Source organism: Catharus ustulatus, chromosome 9, assembly GCF_009819885.2.
Source record: "Catharus ustulatus isolate bCatUst1 chromosome 9, bCatUst1.pri.v2, whole genome shotgun sequence".
NCBI classification, from domain to species: Eukaryota; Metazoa; Chordata; class Aves; order Passeriformes; family Turdidae; genus Catharus; species Catharus ustulatus.
In genome coordinates this window covers 8244722-8267377 of record NC_046229.1, presented here as the reverse complement: position 1 = coordinate 8267377, position 22656 = coordinate 8244722, and the positions used below count along the sequence as shown (strand labels likewise).

Genomic DNA, 22656 nt, shown 5'->3' with positions numbered 1-22656 from the left:
TGGTTTACAACATTTCTAATGCACCATATTAAAAAGTTATGAAAATTAAGTACTATGCATGCTTTGTAGTTCATTTGGAAGCCTCTGAGAAGTTTTATAAAAGGTTATTTTGCATTAACAAGGTTTATAACAGTGCACATCCATCATACTTTTTATCATTTCTTTATTACATACTACACAGTGGGGATTTTTAAGAAGCTATAGAGATATCAGACACATTAAGAGCTAATGTTGTCGTTCAAAAATCTATTTTAAATAAGTTAGTCTGTGTCCACAGAATGATGAGAACATCTAAAGCAATGTGAATTTTATGTTGTAAGACGTACTGAATATAAAATAAATGAAATTAACCAGCATGCAGCCTGATAGCTGAAATGCTGATCATCTGTAAACTATGATTGGAAATACAGCACCTAAGGAAAGGCACATCACTGAGAGCCTGAAGAAAGGCAGTGTGTGTTTGCAGCTGGCCCTACAACAGTGTCAGGAACACTCCCAGGCAGATACACCCAGTAAGGTGAACTCCCAGTAACAGACAGGCTGTGTTGTTCCTTTAGCCACAAAGTCAAGCAATGAATCACTTGACAGAACTCATTCAAAAGCTGTAATTTTAAAAGTTGCTGTGAACCAAACAGATCCTTGATCACAGTTTTTTCCTCTCCATCTCTTCCATTTCTTTGAGGGGGTGTAGAAATAGCAGTTTAGTACTTGCATAAGGACATTGGCTTAAGGTTTTTAAAGACTAATTTGGGGGTTCTGCTCCCTTGTCTTACAGGAGCACACAGACACCCCTTTGTACTGCTGAACACCAAAGATTCAAGCAGACCTCAAAGGCTAACCAGGGCCTTCACTACTTTTTGTGATACCTGATCCAAATCACTGCCTATGCAAACTCCCTCACATTTCTCCTATTTGTCCCCTTGCTGGTTGTTTTTTGTCTTGTTTTGCTTTCTTCTCCATGGTGGGGCAAGACCAGCTAACACTGACGCAAAGGACACAACAACATGGAAAATCATGGTTATGAGCTACCCAGTCCCACTGATACAGGCAGCCTGACACCTGCAACACTGGCCATGCAGTTTAACTGGATCAAGAGGAGATTGTACAGGTTGGAGTCTAACAAAAGGGGAATCAGAGACAAGGTGAAAGGAACACTAAAAAGAGGAACATGGAAAACCAGGGCATGTAACAGTAGAATTCAAATGAGGGTTGAGGATTGAAGCAGAAGTATGACAGAAAACACAGAAAAACGAGGAAATAGGGAAGAGCTGAATTGCTGGTGAGTGTAAAGGTATGGAAGAGAAGAAAGGGAAGGGCCCCATGTGCCTCTCATCATGCACCTGCTGGAGCAGACTCCCAAACTCACTGTAGTCAAAACAAGGGGAGTTAGGAGAAAGCTGTCATTTAAATGGCTCGAGCAACACAGAGTGGCCCTGACAGAAGTAGAAGAGGAAATTCTCACAGAAACAACCTTGCCAGCAGCGTTGAGGAGCAAAAGCCTCCAGCAGGGAAACTGGAAACCACATTGCAATGGGCCAATGGAAAATAACCCCTTTTTGCTGCATGCCTGTAAATACACACCAGGGCAACCAATTCTGCTTCCCATCTGGAGCTGACAAGGACAGCCACTGCCACAGAGTGGATTCCTTACGTGGCCAGTACATCACTGCTCAGCTACATGTGTAAGGTACCTAAAGATCCCAGACAGAACTAGAAAATCAGCATGGAACAGCTTCCACTTCCACATATAATCTTGAAGCAGATTAATGAAAAAAAACAAACATGTCTTCTACTCCTTTCTTACAAAGAAAGATGACAGTACTGAGGTAGGTTTCCAACTTTTACCCACACAACACAGACACAGACACACGCACACACTCAGAGAGGAATTGTATTTCTTACTCCAAAACATGGTACTTTCATGGCTGATTACAACACCTCTTAATGAGTTCACAGTTAAGAGCACATAGCAACTAAGAACAGGAAATGCAGACTAATGAAGCTCTACCAAATGGGGAGGTTTCTTTCAGCCCTACTGCAATTTAGTATGGAGACAAAGCCTAAAAATCCAATTTCAGTGTGTATTCCATGAGGAACCAACTCAATTCTGACTTAAAAAGCCTGAAATACCAAGAGAGACAGAAATGATGCAACACAGGCATGATGATACAAAGGGACTGAAATTCACCATTCAGTTTAAATAAAGGAGAAGGCCTCCTCTCTCTCAAAGTACTACACACATGGACTCAGGCTTGCAGCTACTGAAAGTGTCATTGCAATTTTCCCTACCAGATGAGGTCAGCGATTTACACTTCCTGTCCAAATTCCAATTCAAGTGCAACAATTAATTTTTACTATTTCCATTTTCTTCACTTAAAAGGGTAACACTATTCTTTCTTGCCTTTGAAGGTAGGTGTATTTTTATAGTCACAGCTATAATGGTTTCTGTGCCTCATGCCAGAGCTGGTTATGTTCTGGATGAAAGAACGTGGTAAAGCTACTCTCAATCTTGTTTAAAGGAATATATGCACTTTAAAAAATCAGCACGTTATAAATGAATTCTAGAACAACATGTTGTTCTCCAGGCTCAGAGTCCTGCCCTGCAAGTGGTCTAAAGAGATGATCTTTTCAAACCTTACTGAAGTCAGTGTACAACTCTTCAGCTGTGGAGGCCTGCACTGTGCACAGCTATTGCAAAGTGTTTTACTGTTCCTGGGTACGTATGCACTTCACAATGCAATAGCAATCTGAATTACAGTTTTTAATCAGTTAATTTTAAATGAGCTGAAAAGAAGCATCTTTCAACTCAGTGATTAATGGTTAAACTCCAAAGCAGGAAGCAAAAGTTTTCAAATAACCTACCTCTGACAATGCTTAATTTGTGAGGTGAGAGAGGTGGCTTGGGAACGGCATCTTTCTTTTTTTTGGTTGCAACTCCTGTGACACTTCTGTTCTTGAGAACATCTGTTCCCCAAATCATAACCGCTAGATTTTTTGTATACTTTGAATCTCCTTGTGTTACTTGCAGCTGGTGCCATTTCTCCTCATCTACCCAAATTCCACTGCCAAGATGGACCTAGAAGGTAGTAATAATAACAACTTATCTATGGTATGTAGCACACAACAGTATCCAAGTGCTGTAGGAACATTAATATTAGGAACTAAAATAACAGTAATTAGGGCTGAACAAATCCATTTTGCCTAACTCTGAAACTTTTCCAGCTTTGTGGGTCAGGGAGTTCAAGTCAACCTCAATACATAATATAGTTCCTTTAAATAATCTCTACTTTTCCACCCCCACATAACCTCTCTCCTGAAAGACTGGTCAGGAACAGAGATTGAAGAAGGAAACAGTGAACACATCCAGTATTATAAAATTATGCACAGCATATAAACCAAGCAGTTGCACCAGCCTAATTCAGGAGGAAGATGAAACACTTCCCTTCAGCTAAAACAGATTTTACCCAAAGCATATTCCAGAGGCAGCAGAGAGGGAATTACTTCCTAAGTTGTACTCTGTTGTTTTCTGTACCTGTTGGCAAGACCCAGCCTGATTGTTTGAAGTAACTGGAAGGGAAGAAAGGATTTTGAGAGTTCCAGTTTCAATATAAGCCAGGAGAGTTTGGAAGCTTAGTAAAACTTCCAGTTCAAACACAAAGTGTGTCTATCATGTACCATCAATGGAAATGCACCACATGAATCCTGTTTTGTGGTTAGGCAATGACCCATCGCAGCAACATCATAAACTTTCCATTATCCAAACAATGGGAAGTCAATGTATTTCACTGAAATAGTAAAGGAGGATAATACAGGTACTGGGAAATGCAGTGTGAAGCCACTGGAGAGTCTCTAAAAGGAAGATGCTCAAGTCTGGTTTTGCTTATTAGTCTTGCTCAGCACTGGCTGTGCTTGGTTGTCTCCCACAGGGTACCCTGTCTCTAGCCCAAGATTCCCAGTGCTCCACTCTTAAGGCAAATGCTGGACAAGAATCCGAGCACCATCCTTAGGCTGCCACTACGTGTTGGAGCTGATAGCCCTGACACTCAGGACACCTTCACACAACAGCATGGAGGTAACTCCATGAGTAACAGCACAAGTCTGACACAGGTGCAACCAGGACGCACACGCTGGCCCTGTGCAGAACCACAAACAGTTTGTACCCTGGATGTCCATGCTCCAGCTCCTGGAGTGCAGTGCAGACTCCTGAGCTACCTCTGCACACAGCAAGCTTTGTTCACGTGGGGATGGACTTCACTCACCAGGACACACACTTGCTCTCAGCATAACAAGCCAAGGTGTGACCTACACCTCCCAGCTGCTGATCAGAGCTCACTGCACTTACCTTCAGACAACCTAGGCAAGTGCAACATACCAAACAATTGGACTGCTACATATCCAAAATATAGCTTCGATTAGATCTGGTCCAATCAGTGTTCTTTCTGTAATATTAACACTTAAAAAAACTTTTGACCTTCTTATGACTAAAAAAAAAACCCCAAAAAAATCTGTCAACAAAATCCCATAGCAAAACTGCATCAGAAGACTGTTTGCCATAACTGCTCTGCCCTTAGTTTTCTGTGGTTTTACTCATTTCATCTGGCTTTACATGCCTGCTACCCATACAAATCTGAGCAGTATCACACAAGTCCCATTAAATGCAATGAAAATTGGACAAAGCTACTGTAACATTTTATACACTCAACATTTTACTGCCTGTATTCAACTGAGTACCATTTTTCCTTTAAATAGAAACCTGCTTTAACTATTAATGAGGACTATAACCCCAAGAAATTTTTTATTACAACAGCATCCTTCAAAAGCAACTAGATATTTAAAAACTTAAATAGAGTAATATGATTGGTTTGGCTACAAGCTATGCTATATATAAAAAAATCCTCTACCCTCCTTAAAGCATAAAACCATGCAGCAAGCTGCCTCTCCTGCAGAATCTTCTACATTAAAGGGATTCTAAGAAGCTTTTCATAAGTCTGCATGGACAGAAATTAAACTAGTAATAACCACAACACAAACACACCCTTTTTTTCTTTTTCTCTGTTGTTGAGCCTCTTCATAAATGATTTTTAAAAAGGCACACTCTTTTGGTGCTATCTACATATTCTGCAAGGTAACTTCAATGAGGAGTGAGCAGTCTGTGCTCAGAAAACAATCTCAGTACATTTTTAATTCAGTTATTTCTTATTAGATCTTGGAAAAGTTCTCCGGTAAAATGTCTGAAAGTTACCTAGAAAATAACTAAGTTTAGAAATGTTGTGACATAGCAAATTTTGGGTGTCTGTATTACATTAGTTGTAGAGACTGTTGTATTTGATCAAAAATTCAATTCCTCTCTGCCAAAATTAGGGTTTGCCTTTGCCAAAGATTATTTAGTCTCTTAAGCTACTACATTATTCATTAGCTTGAAGTTACTCAAAAGAAAAGAACAAGCTACAGGAAGTATTTTTAATATTTATGCTTCAGACAGATCATCTCTTCTTTTAACATGATTCATTTATTAAAACAGCAATTGCTGGTATGAAACACCTATGGCAACAGCAACTATGTGACAGACAGCCACAGCCACAGCAATCTTACGTGTCCCTTTTTCTATTTGTAGCACTGTTATGGTGAGGAATTCCATGTGCCCTGTCTCAGTTTACCTCTCTACAACAGGCCCGGTACTGTTTCCTATCAATGGCAGAGCTCTGGGAAGCTCACTGAACTCCACACTCAGAACACATTCCCTTCTTGCTGCAAGAGCTGCCCCACGAGCCAGACTCTTGTCTTGATGAAGTCAACGGGAAATTTACTCCCAATTTCAGCAACTGCAGGATCAACCTTCAAGCACAATGCAACAGAGACAGCAGCGAATTCAAAGCAACGCTCACCAGCGTGGCTGTGCTAACATCTGCAATAGATCTAAAACATGTCTCAGAAGATGAACTCTTTTTTTTTTCTTTCTTCTTCTTTTTTTTTAAATGAATTCCATAGGCTCTTTTTCAGTGACTCGGTTTTCCCTCTGGAGGGAAGAGATTTATCTGCTTTGAAAGAATCCTACTAAGATCAAATCTGGTGCCACAAAGGGTAAGATTTGTAAAAAAAGTATTTCAACTACACTAGTGGTGCATATCAATAAAGGAATACTGAAATAAAGCCATAAATAAGGAAAACTGAAGAAAACTACCCTCCAACTCTCCAAATACATTACAGTTCCCATTTTACAGCTGGCTGTAAACCCGGTAAATAGGCAAACCAAGAACCAAAACTACAAAAGGAAAATTAAAGAGATACTAATATCTGTAAAGACAGAAAACATCAGCAAAAGAAGTGCCAAGAAGCTGACAGATGAAAAAAGGGTGGAGGAAAAGCTGTATACAAATACTAAAGGATGTGCCCTATCCCACAGACCTTAAGTGGAAGAGAAGGAGGTAAAGAAAACTCACACAGTAATACATCCTAAGTACTCATTGCACAAATTCACCCAAAATAATCAAGCAAATTACATATTTAAACATATTAGGCAAGAAAAGCTATCTGAACCAAATACCTGTCAAACTGTCAAGATTCTACTATTTTTCATGTACATTCTGTCCTCAATGATACGCTGAATTCATCTTCAAGAGGGACACACATTGTGCAGTCAATCTTTTAGCACAAATCTGAAAATGCAGTTTCATGCCATATTCCATCAGTAATTCCACTGCAAGGCAAAGCTGGAATGATGTTTCCTCCCTAAGGGTTCTCAGATTAGAGTACCAAATTCATCTATATATACACCAAGAAACAGGATCTGCACAGGCAGTTCTGAAGGAATTACAGTTTTGTTTAAGAAACATCATGTTTATTTAATGATAATGAAAACAGCTGCAAAAGCAGGCCTAGGTAGATGAACAGTCAATGTGTTACACACACTGAAACCTGAGAAACTCTCAGTCAGGTACTGGCAAACTAGAGCTAGATGGTATTTCAGCAACTTCACAAAGTCTCTGGAAAGCAGCACTACATCAGCTCAATTCAGTGGCAATACTCCTACCCCATTTTCCTTCCAGGGTTCATAATGACCTCCTGCACTCCAACCCAAACATGAGGGTTTCTCTGCAATATGACTACAGCACATTATAAACATTAAAAAAACTTTTAGGAAGAAGTATTTTTGGTTAAGTAGACTCATGTAGCTTTATAATGTGGGTTACTGACTTTGGTCAATATTTGGTGTATCTATGGATGTCACCAACTGAAGACTATGTCAATTTGCCTGTGCATGCATATTTCATAACTATTTTCCTCATGCTGCACAGCATTCAATGATCTCACCACTGAGGATACTTTTCTATGCTCACCATATCTGTGTAACTTCACAATTCTCCTCAGTGTAACAGCACACCTTCATGAAAACTGGGGAAGCTTGTACAAGCTGCTACCATGCAAAACCCCCACAATCATGAAAATTCCACAAGAACATCACCAGATGGACATTTAAAAATCACTCATGCTATATTTAATATAAAATACCTTTCCATTCTCGAGAATATACTTGTCCATTACTGGAACAGGGGCAGGGAAGTACGTTGATGTATTTGCTTCCTCACTGAAGGTCTTCTGTACCTCAGGTTCAGGCTCAATTGATTCAGGTTTTACTTTTTCAACCTCAATGGCAGGTCCTAGACAGTTAAGAAAAGAGAGCTGTCTGCTATCCCAGAGAACATGAAATCAATCCCTTCATCACCCATGATTAGCATAAAATAACATATTAGTCATGTTCATTTTAAAGTTAGAAGTAATCTAAACCAAAATGTTACTTCTGAACATCAGTAATGAAAAGCAGGATAAGTATTCCTGCTTTATAAACATTAAAATGTTTAATTTTAATTTAAGTGCTTAATTTTATTCCTAAAGCATAAGGACAATTACAGATATGGGTAAGATTTCTTCAATGCACACTAAGGAAATTATGTTGAAATGACACTGAAATTATAAACCAAGAGCAACAATAGTAATTCTTCAAATAAGAATTGCTATATAGTTGCATAGGAACCTGCATAATTTACTGTGATAATTACATAAATTATCCACACAGAATTACAAATTTTATAGAAATCTAAAATCTCTTTAGATATGACAGAGGTGTATAAAAATAGTGAGGATCTGCAGAAATGCTATGAAGGAAACAGGTTCCTTATGCTGAAGTATCATGCACAGAAAGAATATCAAAGGTTAGAAAAACCCCACATAAATTAGAATTTTGATTGTCCAATCCATCCAACACTGATTTTTATTTTTAATGTAATCAACAAAAATTATGCACAAATTAAAACAACAGAATACTACTAAGCATATGTTTGAGACTTAAAAGGAGGACAATAATTTTATCAGTCATCAACTTTTCTTTTCCAGATCCAAGTTATAAAATGTTCCTAAAAGGACAGAAGAACTAACTAAAAATAATTTGTGAACTGGATTTCATGACTCCATTCATTGCAGGGGTTGCACCAGAAGTCTAGGCTATGTCCCGAAGCCTGTCAGTGTCCCCTGATGTGAGGCTCTAGGATCCCAGGAAGCTCCAGCAGGCACTGAAGTTCCATGCAGGGCTGGTGGCTCCACAGCACAGCAAGGCTCCCAGCTTAGACTGGACATCATGGAAATACCCCATGTCCAGAACTCTAAGGATAAACCTGCCCACTTGTTGGTGCTAGATCGTACCAGGCTGGTGCTGAGAGCACTGCACCACTCTGCAGCCCAGCCCTGACATCTTCAGCCAGTGACAACTCAATCCTCAGGTCACCCTCCAGCTCCCTGCTCAGTGTTTGTGCACAGGGACCCAGCCCTGAACTGATCCAACAATTCAAGTCACGCTGGCACCACAACTCAGGTCTTAGTCACACATCTTAAATAGTTCCTGTGCCTGGAACAAGCACAGCATTCATCCCTCCTACTTTGTGCAGTTTCATTTAGGGATTATTATACAGAGATAGCAGTGCTTCCTCCGTTGTCAGCATTTGACATTTATCCTATAGCTTATTCTACACCTACATAGCCAGCTAAATGTTCTCAGCTGGCTGCCACTTCACACTCACCAATGACTAAAAGTTGTCTTGGCAACTCAGACGATCCTACACCGCAGTGCCACCAACAAGAGGGTCTTGAGAGCCAGCCCCAGTGCAAGCATGGCACAGAAAGAGAAATGACAGAACATCCCATCTGCATTGTCATTTCACAGTGATCTTAGCAAGCACCTCTAGTACCATGAATATACAACGGTGCAGCCAAGACAAACTGAACTTCCTAAACTTGAGATTGTAAAGCTGATTCAGACTGGGGGAAGACCCAGACTGGTTGAAGCACCCAAAGCCTGCCCACAGCAAGAGCACAACTGAACCAGCAGATGCAGCGATGGAATTGCCAGTGTGACCTTAAGAAGTCATTTCTGAAGCTGTTAATTTAAGAAAACATTCTTTAGCAAAGGGCTATTTTCTCATACTTTGAAAGTCACTTCGAGGAAGACACCTAAGTATAACCACCTTCTTGCTAGCAGGAAACATTTCCTTCCCTTTAATCACTTTTACTAGTCCCTACTTAGAAGTCTTTTACTGTTTTTAGTCATATATTGACACAGCTGGAATTTGGTTTCTGGAGCTTCCCCAAGGAAACAGCTGATTAAAGTCCACAACAACCACAGCTTTCACAGGTCAGAATACCTCTGCTCCAATTCATGCTTTACCACCTGCTTAGAAGTCACCAAAAGAAAGCCTTTAAAATCTCTTTTTTACATCCTGACTTTTGATTCCCAAACAGAAACCTGCCTCTACCCAGGCAGTCTCCACAACTAAACTCTGCATTTTCAACCCTGCATGCTGTGAATTGCACATGCAACCTGCACTCCTGCCTGCCTGCCAATAGAGCAGTGTGCCCCATTCACCACACTCCAAGTTCCCCCTCTCTGCATCTTATTTTAAAGATGATGAATGGCACATATAAAAATATATATCTCTATTTAAAGACTTAACAATGACAGCACTTACTAATTAAGGATCAGGGAAAGAAAAAAAAAAAAAAAAAAAGACGATTTTCAGAATGCAAGAAGGAAACATGTTTTATTGCAAAATCTTTCTCCTTCTGACTGCAGTTTTTTATAATATCCAAGAGGCCAGCAAATTCAAATCAGGATTAAGAGGTACCATTACCATCCCTTTTCCTCAAAAATGCATCTTAGGCTACATGCTACTCCTAAAATTAGCAAGAAAGTAAAAATAAATTGACTGATAAAGTGGTCAGCATAAATTTGTAAGCAGTAAGTTCTAGCACATGATCTACCAGAATTTGAAACAAAACAACACAAGTCTGAAAAGTGGTGATACTTTCTGTACTTGATAGAAACCTTGGGCCTTTCTTTTTTTTTAAACGTCAAAATGCCAAACAAATCTAGAAAAGCTGAAAAACAGTAATTCATGACACGTGGTAAAACACAAATCCCACTTCATTCTCTCTACTCTGGTGTCAGTCCCAAGACACTGTAAACTGGATCACTAAAATTAAACTGGGATTAAAAATAAAACCTTGGGGGTCTGTGTGCACGTGCTGATGAATCAATGATTCTGAATGAATGTGAATATATGTCCTGACTTTGGAGCAACACTAATTCTCAGCAATATAACGTGAAAATGAAGAAACTATCAGGGAGCTAAAAACACCCAAACATTATCCCTGTACAATTTCAGTACTTCTGACCATATTTCCAGCCACAGGAAACTGCTCAGACCTTCCCCAGGAGACAGCTGGTTTTTTAAGAAGCAATTGAAATTCCTCTTTTGCAGTCCAAGGGCTATTTGAAGTCCCTACAGGGGAGAGTCAGTTATTTAATTCTTTAAATTATCTTACTCTCTATTGATAGAAAGAAGGCCAATTAGGCGTGTTTTCAGGTGCAACAAAACAAACTGCAAAGGCCTGTAGTTTCAGGACTTCCAGTTCCCCAAGCGGGCAAGGCAGGAGGCTGCACACATTATTCCAGGAGTTCAAGAGGGACACCATAACCTTTTCCACAACAGTCATCACATTTTTCCACTGCTCTGGTCCCTAGAGCCCTTGTGAAATGCCTGCCTCCTCTGCTAAGGGATGTGCTGGGAAATAATATACAAAAATCATTAAGATAATATCAAGCGTTTTTCCATGGATCAGTACTGATTTCACTGCTGTCATTTGCCTCCAAGGTTCTTTGGTGACAAAGAGCAATTTGGTGTCACCATGAGGAAGATGAACCTCCTCACTCCTGCCACTAAAGTGGCTCCAGTTTAGCAGCAGAGCTGTAGGCCTAAGTCTCAAGTACGATGCATTGACTTCCAGCTCCTCACTGCATTCAACAGGTTGATGGGGAATTAGGAGACTGACTACTTGACTGCACATTAGCTCAAGAGGCTGCTCTATATTTGATCTGCAAGTTTAAAATGGCAACAGGCACGCATTTCCCACAGCTGCAATTCATCAGCACAAACCAGCTGTCATCTCATGCAAAGAAATCACAAGTCTCTAAGGTGAAACAGAAATGCAATTAGTTTGCATTAAGTCCAGCCTGCTAGAAGTGCAGTGTAACATAAATTACATGTAATTTGAAACTCTAGGTTTAAGAGAGCACTGCAACTGCAGATGAATTCAGGATGTAATTTATTTTCAGAACAATTTTCAGAGATTATTCACATACCCAAACATACCTCATTTATAAGATGGAAAATTAGAGAAGACTAAAAAGTCTTTACGTATCTATTCTTGATTAAAAGTAGTACTTTTTCATACTGTCATCAGACTCTCTAATTTAAAACATGCTGAAGATGTCTCCCTTGCTAATTATTCATAAGTTTTGTATTGATCTTTCTAGAACATGGTTGTTTCTCTGCTGTGAATGAGGCTAAAAGGAAAAACAACAGAGTAAGCAACAGTTAATACACTGAGTCTTAAGAAAAACAAACCCTGTGAAGGACAAAGCCAGCACAGCCAAATTCTACCTTTACCATCCAATGCTCCTTACAAGCAATAATAACAAGGGGGTTTTTTGGGAAGTGTCGCATAGCTGATATTTTTCCAGGTGTGTGATTAATATTAAAGAACTTGTCTTCACTGTAATTGGGATTTGTTTTCAGTTGTCAGACTGATACATACAATAGAAATTCATGCCCAATATTTAGAAAAGATTCGGTATTTTTTTCCAGGGTTTCTTTTCCTCTTTCTTCCTTTTTTTTTTGTGTTTCCCTTTTTCTCTAAGGTTTCTTTATTTGGCTGAAGCAAAAAAATTCATCTTCTTTTTCTTAAAGTGAAAGAAAAGAGATAGAATTCAGTAGCTGTCTTCATTTCACTACTGGTCTCACCACTCCAACTGCTGTCAAGTCTACCAACTAAATTGGTACTTTACACTGTTCAGCCCCATTGCCTACCAACATCTGGCTTGTGCTCCATTCCCATAAATTCCAGCTAACTACTTGCAGATGAAGAAACATCTTTCCATCCAAGGAAAATTTTAGAAAGCTCAGTGGAATCTCCTGCCAACCACATCGTGTTCTTCAGGCTGTGGCAACCTTGCCTATTTAGTTTTATTTAGAAAGTTAACTAGAATGTTTATGGTAAGTAACAACATTTTAATTATGCACAGTGTAACAATGATGAGCATTCACAATCAGACACCCAGTTTAGGTCGTGGGACACCCCAAGAACCTGGCTCCAAGGATGTGGGCACACCTGAACACATGCTACAGCACAGGCACATGCTCTCCCAGGTCCAGCTCTGTACGTGAGGGTAACTCAGACCCACATGCAAATTGCATGCACTTGTTCCAGTCCAGGAGAAGAGCAAATTTCCAATTGACATGCAAAAATTAAGTTTTCAGATACACAAAGGCAGACGTAAGAATGGCATGCTAAGTTTGGATGCATAGATTTCAACCAAGTTTCAGTCACCGAGCAAATCTTCAACACAGCAGTACCACATTCTAATCACAAATAAATGTAATTAGTCAAGTTTTTGAAGGTATTCCAAGGGTACCATCTTCAATGAAAAGGATGAACTTTTTATTTTGTCTTTTTTCCCATTTATTCCAACAAAATGCTTAAATAATTATTATAAACCCAAACAAAGGAGCAATTGACCCACGATATTTAAAACTGAAATCCAAATTACAAAAGCCTGCATTTTGCAACAAGTGTTGATAAGCGGGACACTAACATAAAGTTTTTAAATTATGCTTTAACAATCCATTGTTTTTCAAATAGCATGGCTGTTTAAAGCCACTGCTAAAACTTCAGGAATATATAACATTCTAATCTACTAATGGGAAGAGGGGTCAGAAAATGGAAAGAAACATAATTACATAACAATAAACAAAATCCCTAACTGCAAAGGATAAATTCGTTTTAGCCCAACTATTCATTCCAGTGCCTTTTCTTTACTTTTTTTTTTTTTTTTTTACACTGGAACATATTGGTATATTTTGCAGATGATACTTTATTAACTTTTTTAGCATATATTGGAAGGTCAGAGACTCTTTATAATACAGCTGCTTAAAATGGAACTCTGATTCAGCCAAACCAGCACAAAGACCTCTAGTTTTAAAAGCAAACCCCAGACGTACATAGCATACAAATTCGACACATATTGTACAGCCACAGCAGAAAACCCTTTTAACATTCAATGTCCAGTTTAACAACCACCGCTATTCTTCAAATACATTGCCATTACTACTGATCACACCTGCAAAATTCATTCAAACTAGTCCCACTTAAGTCCGGCACTTACCACTACCTAGTCTTAGCAGCAGTACATCCTGGAGCCTCCTGTTCAAGTCTCTGAGCTCTTTCATTTCTGACACGAGTGCCCCATACTCCTTTAGCTTCTTTGCCTGTTGCACGAGCTGTCTCCGCGTTCTCTCCAGCTCCTGTTGAATGTGTCTCATTTCCTCTTGTTGCTGCTGGTAACTCCTCAGCAATTCCTCATAGAGAATCCGAGGAACTACAGCATCGTCCATATTGTTCATGCCCTCTGTAGCCTCCATAAAAGCCTCCTCAGGGCTGGAAGTATTACTGAGACTCATCCCGTTCTGTTTTTCAAGGCGAGCAACAACTGCTTCAATGCTTTTGTGTGTACCTTCACTTTGTTTCCTCCCATCTTGTCTCTGCACGTTACAACAACAAAAAAATAAATTAGGAGAGCAGTAAGACATAAAAAAATCAAAGTTCTACAGTCTTGGGAACTGTTAATATTCTTGTTTTTAAAAAAAAAAAGACAAAGCCAGTCTGCAAAAATATTTTGCCTATCAGGTTCTTATGAACAAAATGTACAGCATAACCAACATGCAGTTGTAACTCAGCTAAATGCATGTACAATCTTCTGAGGCAGTTAAAGGCCTTCCTGCATTTGTACAATGCTTACAAAAGCAGTCTATATAGGTCACTTGATTCCATACCATTAATTTCTTTTTTAAAAAGTGGATCTAGAGGTCTTTTTCTTTAAAGTTTACCCTTAACATTCAGAGTTTCTGACAGCAATTGATTTTCTGATAAGCAAAAGAAAGAACTAACTGTGTGCTCCACTTGTCACCTGTGACGACATCAGAGGTGAAAGCAGCATGGCACAAAGCTATTCTGTGAACTGAGGGCTTGTCCTTCCCACACTGGGAGACAAAACCTTCTCTGACTATCCCTACAGCACGTTGACCCAACTGCCTGGTGCAGGTGACTGAGTTAACACTATCAGCAAACACTGAAAGGGATTTGAAAACACTGAGGCTGGAGACAGAATATATCATCCAGCCTCATCTTCCTTATCAACTGATTCCTTCTATATTAGTACTGCATTGCAGAGGCTTCAGGTCCTGAGAACTCTCAGTGGAATTTTACCTTCAGTCATCTGCACAAACCCTACAAATTAAATCACACCAATTTCTTGGGGCCTGGATAGCGGGATTAATATGTGACAGTACAGGTAAAGTCACTAAGTTTTACTGGCCAAATAGGAAAAGGCATTTGAATTTCCAAGCAGCTACAAGGAAAGCAAATGCAGCTCATAGATTAGGGGTGAGAAGATGACACTATCAAATTCCTGTACCACAATATCCACGAGTAATGTGGCAGAAAACAAAATTATTTGATGCTACACCTGCTGCATTCATGTTCTAAAAAAACCTTAACAATTAAAAAAAAAGCTGGCCCACCACAAGGAAATGTACTAATATCACTCCTGCAGCTGCAAAATACATAAAGCCATAGAGCAATATCTTATTCTGAAGGTTGGCAGACTTTTAAAGAAATAATCTGATATCAAAAACTAAACACATTTCCATAGTGGGTTTCTGGCGTTTGAACCTAAAAAGGCAACTGGGAGTTATAATGGAGTGATCCAGTCCTGTCAATTCTTCTTCTCAGTCACTGCTGTAGCTGGGCAGGCACAGAGCACCCCTCCCAATTCCAAACAAGCAATGAGAAAACGTCACAAGTACCACCAAGAACAGCTGGTACAGCCAGGTACTGGTGACTTTTAAGGCATTCTGGGCCTAAGTGGAAGAGCATTGTTGCACCAGTCTCAGATGGCAGTTGCACTGTGCAGACAGTGTACATGGGAAAACATCTGATTGCACTTAAATCAGGTTCTGAAAACCCATACCCCACCCCCACACACAATCTGACCCAATTTCACCAAACACACTGTTTTAAGGGGATCAAAAGCAAGACTGGAATTCTTAAGCTAGGACATTTGTATATGCCCCAAGCACTTACAAAAAAGATAAAAAAAGGAAAGGAGGTAAAAAAAACCAGAAAGACTTCAGTACCTTACTGTGTCTAAGCTCCACATCTTCTTCCCCATAATCTGTAACCTCCCCAGCTTCTTCTATGTGATTGAGAGAGAGTTTGGGGATTTTAATTTTCTTCTGCATCACACTGTTCTCAAGGTCAGTTTTGTCCTCTAAAATGTACATTAAAAATAAGGTTTTGTTACATTAATCAGTGTTCTCACTTTCAAATACTACATGACTTAGGCAAGACCAGTTAAAAAACCCAACCTCCCATGCTCCAATCCCCTCATAATACCATGATCAAATTAGTCCACGGTGTAAATCCACTGATACCCACTGGCAATTCTAGAGTTTCAACTGGGGATCAGGCTGGCCCAACAACATGAATAAATACTGAAAAATGCCAAGCTAAATTCAAGCCATCAAAAGTGCTGATGAGTGGCTTGTATACTATCACCAAAGAGTTGGAAAGGCCTTAAATAAAACTTCCTGTAATGCTTTAAATAATGTTTATCAATGGTATTTTCACATTCATAACCCTTTGCTGCTCTTCGAACTCTGCTTAGGGTTCAAGTGAAAATAAACTTGATAATTCATCCCATACTCTAACCATCATCTGCCAGCAGCACAGATCTATTTGCACACATGGCAGATTCTGCTGTTCTGCAAAGTGCAGGGCTGGAAAAGGGAATGCTGCTGGAGAGTTTCAAAGTGCATTACACAAAAGTTACATAAGAACCAGATCTGCAACAAAATTACTACACAACCCCCTTTCATTAATTAATGGTATTCATTATTTTCCTTTAGACACTACTGGCAAAGCCAATAAATATCTGTATGAATCACTGCATCTCAACACAAATTTGAAATAAAATATTCTCAAATCTGTAACATTTTGACATACCTCAAAATTAGGTATTTTAAAATATTAATCTGAAAATACATTCAAAATATTTTAATATTCCTTAAAAAGTAGAGAGGGGACAGTGAACCAAGAGCACAGTCTCCCAAAATGTGCCTGTGAAAGGTAAAATTCCTGCAGAACAGACAAGGTCTGAGAAGATTTACTTGCTCCTGATAGTGTCAAGGAGAATTGCATTTAAACTATCAAGAATTGCCTTCACAGCCTGAGAGCTTATGAACAGGAAAACATTTTGAGTCTTCTTATCCACCTGCAAATTTATTCTGCAAAGTGTCCCATGAATATTTTTGAAAGTGCCAAGGAGGATGGCCCCCGTGAGCGCTTAGTTGCATTGACTTTTGCTTTCTCAAATTAGCATCTCTCCACAGGACCTCAAAATGGTTCGTGTTGACAGTGTAGGAAAGGGAAACAAAGGTAAATCACTGTTTAATGAGGAGCAAGGCATTCATTAGAAATGAATTACACAGATGAATGCAATTCATTTTGTTACAGATAGAAATGGATCTCTTGTAGGCAAATGGTGATATTACAGCCCAAGGCTATGTAAAAAGAATAGGCAAAGAACATGCAGAATGAGACATTAGACAACCTGAAATGAAACACAGATGGTAGCAATAAATACTAAGACAGATGCAAAAAGAAACAGATAAACAACAAAAAACAGCTAGGCTTATTTTAGATCATTCTCCATTCCCCAGAGCACTGTGGATGCTTATCCCAGTAAAACAAAAAGGCAATCCAACTGTTTCAGTTTTGAAAAATAAACTCCTATGTTTTCATTTATCTGGAAAATGTAGGTTCATCAGAAAAGTGAGATAAGCCAATTCTAATGCCAGAGAGATGAGAAGAAAATAAGGGAGCCCTTCCCAAAAAAACAAATATTACAAACTTCCAGACTGAAGGATAGACTGATGGGTATTGGTATGTTCTTGGAACTTAAGAATAAATGAATCCACATTGAAAAGGGCAAAAAAAGAAAACCACCAACTTTTTCTGTGGTCGTGTATTTTGGGGCATTAGACAGATTGAGGAATTCTTTGCTCAAATATGTTCTCTCAATTCCTTGGAGGAAGAGGAGACATGGATACTGCAGAGCCTGCTTCCCCAAACCATCTTCCATCAGCCATGCAGATGATCTCCTTCTCCATCTAAAGAATTGAGATCAGCTTCTGACCTCTGAAATAACCCTGGCCTCACAACCAGATGGACACAATCCATTACTTGACATAGTTAACAAATTTGTCTGCTGACAACTCATTGAGGGCACCCCAAGCCAGAGCCCCAAACCAACTGGATGGGGACATGAGCCATCCTCCCCATGGCAGGGAAAAGCCACCCTTGAGCCAATCAAGGACAGGGGTCACAGAGGAGTAGGTGCCTGTGACCACTACAGAAGTCAGCAAATACTTTACAGTGAATAAAACAACACGAAAACAAAAACAATTTGGGAGAACAGAAATATTTATCTTTGATTTTGGCTTTTTAAGTCAATTCATAAAGGTTAATAACACATTCTGTGCACTTAACAATGAGAATGAAAGAAAATACTTAGTTTGGGGTCAAAGAAAACAAATGCAAATAATCTGAATTCTTCATCCTCTTCACTCTCCACTCAATTTCGGTTTGCCTATGAAATTTCTATTTACAAAACTTCAGTGGTTTTGAAGTTTGTTTATACATCTCTTTACAAATGCTTATTTTGTACATTGCTGGCATGTAACTATCAACACAGTCCTCTTTCCCTTCACTTGACTTTTTGGTTTTACTGCTTATCTCTACATGAACCAGTAAGATGAAGAAAGGAACTGTTTTCTCCATGCACAAAATTTGAAGAAACAATGAGTTACAGAAGTTAAAGCTCAGGAACTTTCAATGGAGTCAGTAAGCAAATAAATCTTCCTCTGCCTTCCAACAACAATACATATAATATTTTTTTACATATGCTCTGGTCTTTGAAAGCCTTTTTATACCTAACACAATCCATCCAGTGTGTTGAATATGAAAAGGCCTTTTGTTCTTTTTCTTTTTTTAAGTGCATTTCTAACCTCTGTTGTCTTCTGCATTAGCTGCAGATAGAGCCAGAAAAATCTCAGTCTGAATTTGAGATTAATGCTAGAGTTCTGGCTCTTGTTCTGTAAATATTAATGGAATTTGGGAAGGGGTGGGAGGGAAAGAGTGGAGACTGGGGGAAGGGTAGGAGAAACATGAACATGCATTTACAGCAGTTCTCCTTAGGATTCTCTGTCTGCTGTTGTGGCAGCAAACAAAAGATAGGTACAAAAGAAGAATTCAGCAAAAATCAAAATCACATCTGTGATTTTGAGCTAGAAGAAAACCAGGATAGGAACCAAATATATGAACAAGCAGCAATTCAGTGCCTGAGGCTACAGAAGAGAGAGAAGGGCAGCCTAAAAGCACTGTAGCTCAGAGCTTCATTTTGTAACAAACCAAATCACTTGTCTGGACTTTATTCCCAGTCATTTAAACCTTGCTAGAAGTTAAAAATTACACCTTCCCCTAGGTGACTATGATCAGCTTGTAATAAAGTTGTGTCTATTGTTTTCCCTAGATATGCAATGAGTGGTTCAGTGATATCAATTATTGAGAACCAGCACTTAACATACTTAATTAGGCACTCGTAGGAAAACATGCAGGGTGGAATGCACAATGCAAGAATGGACTCCCTCTGTTCTTTAGGAAGGGACATTCTGAAAGACACATGTAAATTAGGAAAAATTGCTTTTGTTCACAGAGAACTTGGCATTCTGTGATTTAAGATAAAGAGTAAAGCATGCTGGAATAATTGTACTCCAAGAAAAGGTCAGACTTGGAGAGATGTTGGCAGTCAATTCCTCACAGTACTGAGGTGCAGGGCTCAAGAGCCAGGGTACATGACAGCATCTCTTTCCATCCACGCTTCTCCCAAAGCTGAACGGGCAGTCAGAAAAAAGTGAACTGCTGAGGAATTTCAGAGTGCCTGGGAACACATCTGGCCTCAGCAGTGCTCAAAGAAAGAAAAGCTTAAACAGCAACCCTGCATTAGAAAATCTCTATCAACCAGCAAAGGATGAACTGTTCCTGGAATGCTTTCTTCAATGAGGCCCTCATTTCAGGGTCAGGATGGGTGGACCCAGGCCAAAAGGTAACAGCTTCAAGTCTAGAGGGGAAGGCAAATGAGGCAGAGGAAGCAACTTTAACAGGGCAGGGAGTTGGTTAAATGCAAGGAGAAATATGTTAGTGCTTTAAAACTGAAAACCTTATTGTGGGAAGTAAAATAAAACTACGAAAATCTCAAAGTCTCCTGAAAGCACCCCTTACTTTCTAATTTAGAAATAAGGACTGAACAAACGAATCCCTTCAAAGAAGAGTTCAAATGCTGATTTTTTTCCATCTTTGGAATGAAAGCTGGAAAAATAAAGGAAGAGAGCTCTGCACTCCAAATGGATGAGGGAAGGCAGGTCTGGTATCAGTCCAAAGAAGGGGCTTGGCAATGCTATAAATCTTACAGTAATAAAATGAAAGAACCTTGAACAGAATTCGTCCTTCCCCTAAGCCTTCAAAAAAATTCCACTCCTTGTGAAAAATGATACGCTGACAGATGAAAAAACTTACCATCAGCCTTCCCATTTCCAGGCATGTACCCAGCACATATGGACAACACCTGCACAAGATTCCCCAAACTGCTGCACTCAACTGTTTGCTACTGATTCAGCCAGGTCACTTCTACAGAGAAGGTAAGATCACCTGCCTGGGCAGGCTGTGCACTGCCTACAGACCAGGAAAAGCAAAAGATCCCATAACTAAAGGTGTATGTGGTGCTTTAAAGCAAACACACCAAGCAAAACAGGCCATGGATTCCTAAGTGCCACTTACACACAAATAAACAATATTCAGTACTGCTGTGTCTGAGAAGAAAAACAGCATGATAATAATAATAATTTTTAAAAAGCCACCTAGCTTATTTGAAGCTGGGGAAAAAAAGAACTATAAATTACTTTCTTAGCTAATTTAATGCAAACATTAAAAGAGGACTTGCAGAGGAAGAAGAGATTTTAGAAAATGTAATAATCCTGCAGGGCCAGAAAATATTCAGGATACAAAGCAAAAAGAAATGTGCCACATATAAAACAAGTCTGAGCTAGGAGTGCACTGAGATTACGACCACTACCAAAGAAGAGACTGAGAATGACAGTAACAAACACAGGCCAACAGACAGCAGCAGAAATGCAGAAGTTATTTCAAGAGGACAGGTGCCACCAAAATCAATGTAGCTAAAAAAGGGAGGAGTGTGCAAAAGCAGGGTCAACCAGGTGCTAGCACAGTCAAGTCAGGATTTGGGTAGAAAAATTTACTATATTGTTTCCTTTTTTTTTTTTTCTTTTTTTTGCAGACTAGAGGAGAACTTTATTGGAAGGACAGTGAAAAAGATTTCAGAAACAAACACTGGGCACAGTGAAAGCACTTCAGAAGTACATGTAGTTGGACAGCAAGGTAGAGCTGAGTGTAAGCAACAAAGTGGATGAGGAGTATGTAAGAGACAGCAAGATTTGGAGTTGGAAATGACAAATAAGATTATTCTTCCTCTTGACTCTAAATTCAAGACAAATGGACAAAAATTTTAAGAAAATACGTTGGGACATCCTAAGCATAAGCTGAAAAAGATTTCTGCTAAGGGTGTCAGAAAAGGAAGCTGAGAAAAAAAATGTAAGTGAGAAAAGTTAGCAATAAAAAGGCAGAGCTGAGAGATGCCATCATCTGGACTTGTATCACTCCCAAAATTTTAAGAACTAAGTAGTTCTGCAGCACTTCCCCAGGAAGAGAAAATGACAGCAACACACAAATGAGTGACTGGAAAGTTGTCTTTAGAGCACAAAGAAGAGTGAGCAAAGAAGTCAGGGAAGAACAACACATCAAGCAGTGCTGTGACAGGCAGGGCTGATAAGCACAGGAAGGTGAAGACACGCACTTGAGGAACTGGCCCAAAAGGCTGTTAAATCTTGTGAAGTGAATTTCAATAAAGTCTAAAGAATAGGAAACAGGGTGAAAATAATTCTTAATCAAACTGCGGAAAGGCAAGATAGAAAGGTCTTAAACCACTCCTTGACAGGTTTAGAGATGATGGGTAAGAAGGATGATGTGCCAAGAGCCTGAACCAGGACTGCTCACTGATGATGGAGAGAAAGCCACACCTGCTTGGTACAAAGGCACTAAAGAAGGGAGAGAAGGATAAAGGAGCCAAAACTCTACAGCAGAGCACAGATTATATAAACCTCTGAAGTCCAACATCAAGACTGGCTCTTGCTCATTAATATTTAATACAACAACACAAGTAAATGCACAGAGCATGGACCTGCTGCTGCTCTCACAAAACCCAAAACAAACTAAAACTAAAAAAATCCCTACCATGCCAGCTACTGAAGCAAATAATGTTGAGGTCCCAATGCAATTTTTCTTCCAGCGGACCAACTGAGATAACCAGTCTAATTCCAGTAGGAGTGAGTTACTGATAAGGCCACCTAATTGTAGTCAAATTTCTAATGCACATGAAGACACTCAAGCATTTTGTAACACTCTCCTTTTGCATGTGCTCACTTATCAGCAGATTGTTGAGATCTACAGATCTGCAAGAAAAACTTCCATGCATTTTCTTCCTTAATTTCCATTATTAATATGAAATCTATTTTTCAGTTCAGAAGTGAATACAAAGTCTCAACAAAAATAATTAACCACGGCTCAAACGAATACAACTAAAAATAGTCATTATTCTTTGTAAGCAAAACTCTCCCTTTCATTTAACTTTTACTGGTACTAGAACTTGGCTGCAGCACAAACACATGGAGCTGGACAATCAAGTTAAGAAAAGACTTTGCTGAGAAACAGGAAATCATGCTCTCTACAAGACTGAGGATGGTTTTAATCCCGGATCCAATATTTACTTAAAATACTGACCTTGAATAATTCAAACTTTTC

At 39.3% G+C, this 22656-nt stretch overlaps 1 protein-coding gene across 6 annotated transcripts in view; it reads right to left on the bottom strand.

Moving 5' to 3' along the window:
* Positions 1–22656, bottom strand: part of BEND5 (BEN domain containing 5) — a 547523-nt gene that overhangs the window by 320227 nt on the left and 204640 nt on the right. For 3 of the 6 annotated variants that reach the window (XM_033067185.2, XM_033067187.2, XM_033067183.2), the window contains 4 exons: positions 15801–15934; positions 13772–14147; positions 7510–7658; positions 2863–3076 (listed from right to left, as the gene is read on the bottom strand). The exons of 2 other annotated variants lie outside the window; for them this stretch is intronic. In XM_033067185.2, coding sequence (XP_032923076.1) covers positions 2863–3076; positions 7510–7658; positions 13772–14147; positions 15801–15934 — 873 coding nt within the window. The remainder of the gene's footprint in view (positions 1–2862; positions 3077–7509; positions 7659–13771; positions 14148–15800; positions 15935–22656) is intronic. One more of the 6 variants, XM_033067184.1, reaches the window with a different exon arrangement.